This window comes from Gossypium raimondii, chromosome 13 (assembly GCF_025698545.1).
Source record: "Gossypium raimondii isolate GPD5lz chromosome 13, ASM2569854v1, whole genome shotgun sequence".
Lineage (NCBI taxonomy): Eukaryota > Viridiplantae > Streptophyta > Magnoliopsida > Malvales > Malvaceae > Gossypium > Gossypium raimondii.
Window position 1 is genome coordinate 4,294,587 of NC_068577.1, and position 2,953 is coordinate 4,297,539.

At 31.3% G+C, this 2,953-nt stretch overlaps 1 protein-coding gene across 1 annotated transcript; it reads right to left on the minus strand.

Annotated features, from left to right (window-relative positions):
* Window positions 1–314: 314 nt before the first annotated feature.
* Window positions 315–1,170, minus strand: LOC105784401 (uncharacterized). Its single transcript, XM_012610285.2, has one exon. It carries the CDS (start codon window positions 1,118–1,120, stop codon window positions 413–415), a length of 708 nt encoding a protein of 235 aa, XP_012465739.1. The 5' UTR covers window positions 1,121–1,170; the 3' UTR covers window positions 315–412.
* Window positions 1,171–2,953: the final 1,783 nt, after the last annotated feature.

The following is a 2,953-nucleotide window of genomic DNA, read 5'->3' on the forward strand; positions in this document are numbered from 1 at the left end:
ATGTACAGGTACTAAAGCGAACCTAGTTGTCAAGTTTAGTGGCCAATGTGGACCTACTTACCAAGTTCAGGGGCCAAAAGTTACATTATCCCCATTTTTTTCAGTCATTAAGAGAATGGGCTTAAATGAATAATGGTTTTGACATTCAGGGGTCAAAGTGGATAAAAGAAAGACCAGGGACCAAAAGTTACATTATCCCAAAAATTTATAGCCTTACAATTTCTTTTTAGAATTAGTGACGAGAAACCTCACTTGCCACTGCAACATCCGTTACATTTATAGCTGTAACCTTATACCATTTTGTAAGAAGGAAATGATTCAAGTAATTAATTATTCATTAACCTTAGATTCAGATAATATTTAGGACAATTTATAAGAAGGCGATATATAATACAATAGTAAATTAAGTGATTTAATTGCCATACTTGGCCTTATAATCACTCCACAGTTGATCAACAGTTTTTCCCAGCAGTTCAACAAAAAACCCAGCATTATACCCACTTCTCATCTTCTTATTAAGCTCTGCAACGAACCCATTCCTCAGACCATCACAATACTCCAAAAACCTAGCCGTAACATCGTATCCTTGGTCCCATCTATCTCCCTGCCCTGGCTTCACCCAATGGCTCGGTATATAATTAGCCTTCAGCCTCACGAAATCAGCTATCCCTTCAATCAACCCCCCAGGGGTCTGACCGTTCCCGTTCCATTGCCAAATATGCGTCATTTCATGGTAAAGCACCCCGTTGAATTCCTTCCTCAGGTCGCCTGTGTAGTTTCCTAGGTAATTGGCGTTAACATGGATTTCGTTGTTGATGGAAAAGGCTACACCGTCGCCGTTTTCGATGAACAGTGTTACTTTCGGGACATTTTTCCTGTCGGATGGGTTGGTTTGTTGGAAGATGTCCCAGATGAAGTCTGTGGCGGATGACATGGTTTGGAGGCTGCTTTGGGCTCCGATTTCGGTTCGGAAACGAACGCCGCCGCCACTGTTGCCGGTCTGGTCGTTGATGGCATAGTCGACTGCATGGGCGCCTTGCATGGCTGCAAGAAATAATAGCAGGCAGGTGAAAAGCAAGGTGTCCGCCATGATTGTTTCACTAACTCTTAAATAAACCATGTTTCCTTTTTAGCTTTCAGAGGGTTTCTTTCCTTTTTGCCAGAAATGCATTGTTGCCTATGGTTTATATAAGAACTTGGCCGGCAGCCTACGTTCAACTTTTTCATTAAAATTTATTTATATTTACTCTTTTGAAAAGTTTAACTTTGACTAAGCCTTATTTAAGTCAACATTGATGATGTAACTATTTCGAATCTTTTATTGATTTTTCTTTTTTACTCAATATCTAGAATTAATAATGAATCATGATGATAATCGAACTCATATCCTCTTATATGACTAACAATATTCATGCCAATTAAGTTTTTATTTCTAAATATTTAGTTTTAGCATATTCATATAGACCCACTTAAGTAATAGACCAATAATATTAAAGAGTAAAGGGAAGAAGTAGATTATGAGCTGCTTCCATAGCTGAAGAACAGAAATCTAGAATTTTGATAAATGTTTGGTTTAGAAGTAGACGAGTCAATTTAATGCAGGCTAAGGGGGATGGTGGAAAAATTTGCTCCAAAAAACCTAGACTTGGTCAAATTTGAATAAAGAAATGCACCCATGGATTTTCATATTGTTTGTTGACTTTGACTTTGACTTTTATTGGTATGAAAACAGAACTTTACATAAAGACATGTTCCTGAGTTTAAATTTCATAAATAATTTTTTATTACTTCATTATATATAAATTTTGATTATTCAATCAATCCATACCAATTCACGAATTAACTGATTCAAAAACCCTCACTAGATCAATACTTCGACCAATTTTTATCCAACCAATCTAATCCGATTCAAATAAAATTACTTAAAATAAGTATAGCTAAAATCTTTATTTTAATTGATTTTTGGTTAACAAGTAACTTAAAACTTAACAGCAATATCTAAGATTAATTATATATTAGTCATAGTATGTAATTTGTATCACATAAGGTTGAAAATTTATTTATTTAAAAATACTATTTCATATAAAATATTTTGAAAATTATTTTAAGATTAATAAAAATTATGATATATATTATTTTCAAAGAGAAATTTTAAATTTAAACTTTAGAAATAATTTTATCGAAAAGAATAATTACTGATTTTGAAAAGATCAATTTTTATAACCCGTAAAACTAACATCAAACATATATGATCACATTAAAAAAGAAAGAAAAAGAACATGAAAATTGAGAATAAAATAAATGTATGATCATAGTGTTGGCCTTCCCCAAGTAAATGTGTTAGGCACATAAACTTTGGTACAAAAATTTTGATAGCTTCAAGTTACGTTTGAAAGGGTAATTATGACTAAACCAATTGATGTAAAAAATATGTTATAAAATGTTAGAATGCCCTGTTTAAAAAATTAAATGAATTTAAATTTATTATATAAAATATTATCTCAATTGATATGAGTAATGCTGCCGATGCAGGATGACGTGAGATTGAGTGCGTTGAAGTGCATTATCCTCCCATTTATGGATTAGAGAGATATTATAAGTAGTTCAAGGTATTGTATCAAAAGAGCACATATATATACTATCAAAACTTATAATGAGATTGTTCAAAAAAAATATTTATAAATAATTAATATAAGTTATTCCTAAAATCTAATTTGATTATATAAAAGTATTTTAAATATTAAAATTACATATAGGCATAATTCTTATAAATTAATAAAAATTCATAATTGATAGAATAATTAACTCAAATAAAAAGAATTAATATATCACTCTTTCTTCATGTCATTATTATTATTATCCTAATGAGATAATTAAGCCTTGCATTAAATTTGTATTCTCGTTAACTAAAATAATCAATTAAGTCCCTCCGTCAATGGTTTCAATTATTTAC

What these genes read in the sequence shown, in the direction of transcription:
- LOC105784401 (XM_012610285.2), bottom strand. Translation starts at nt 1,120, where the DNA reads ATGGTTTATTTAAGAGTTAGTGAAACAATCATGGCGGACACCTTGCTT.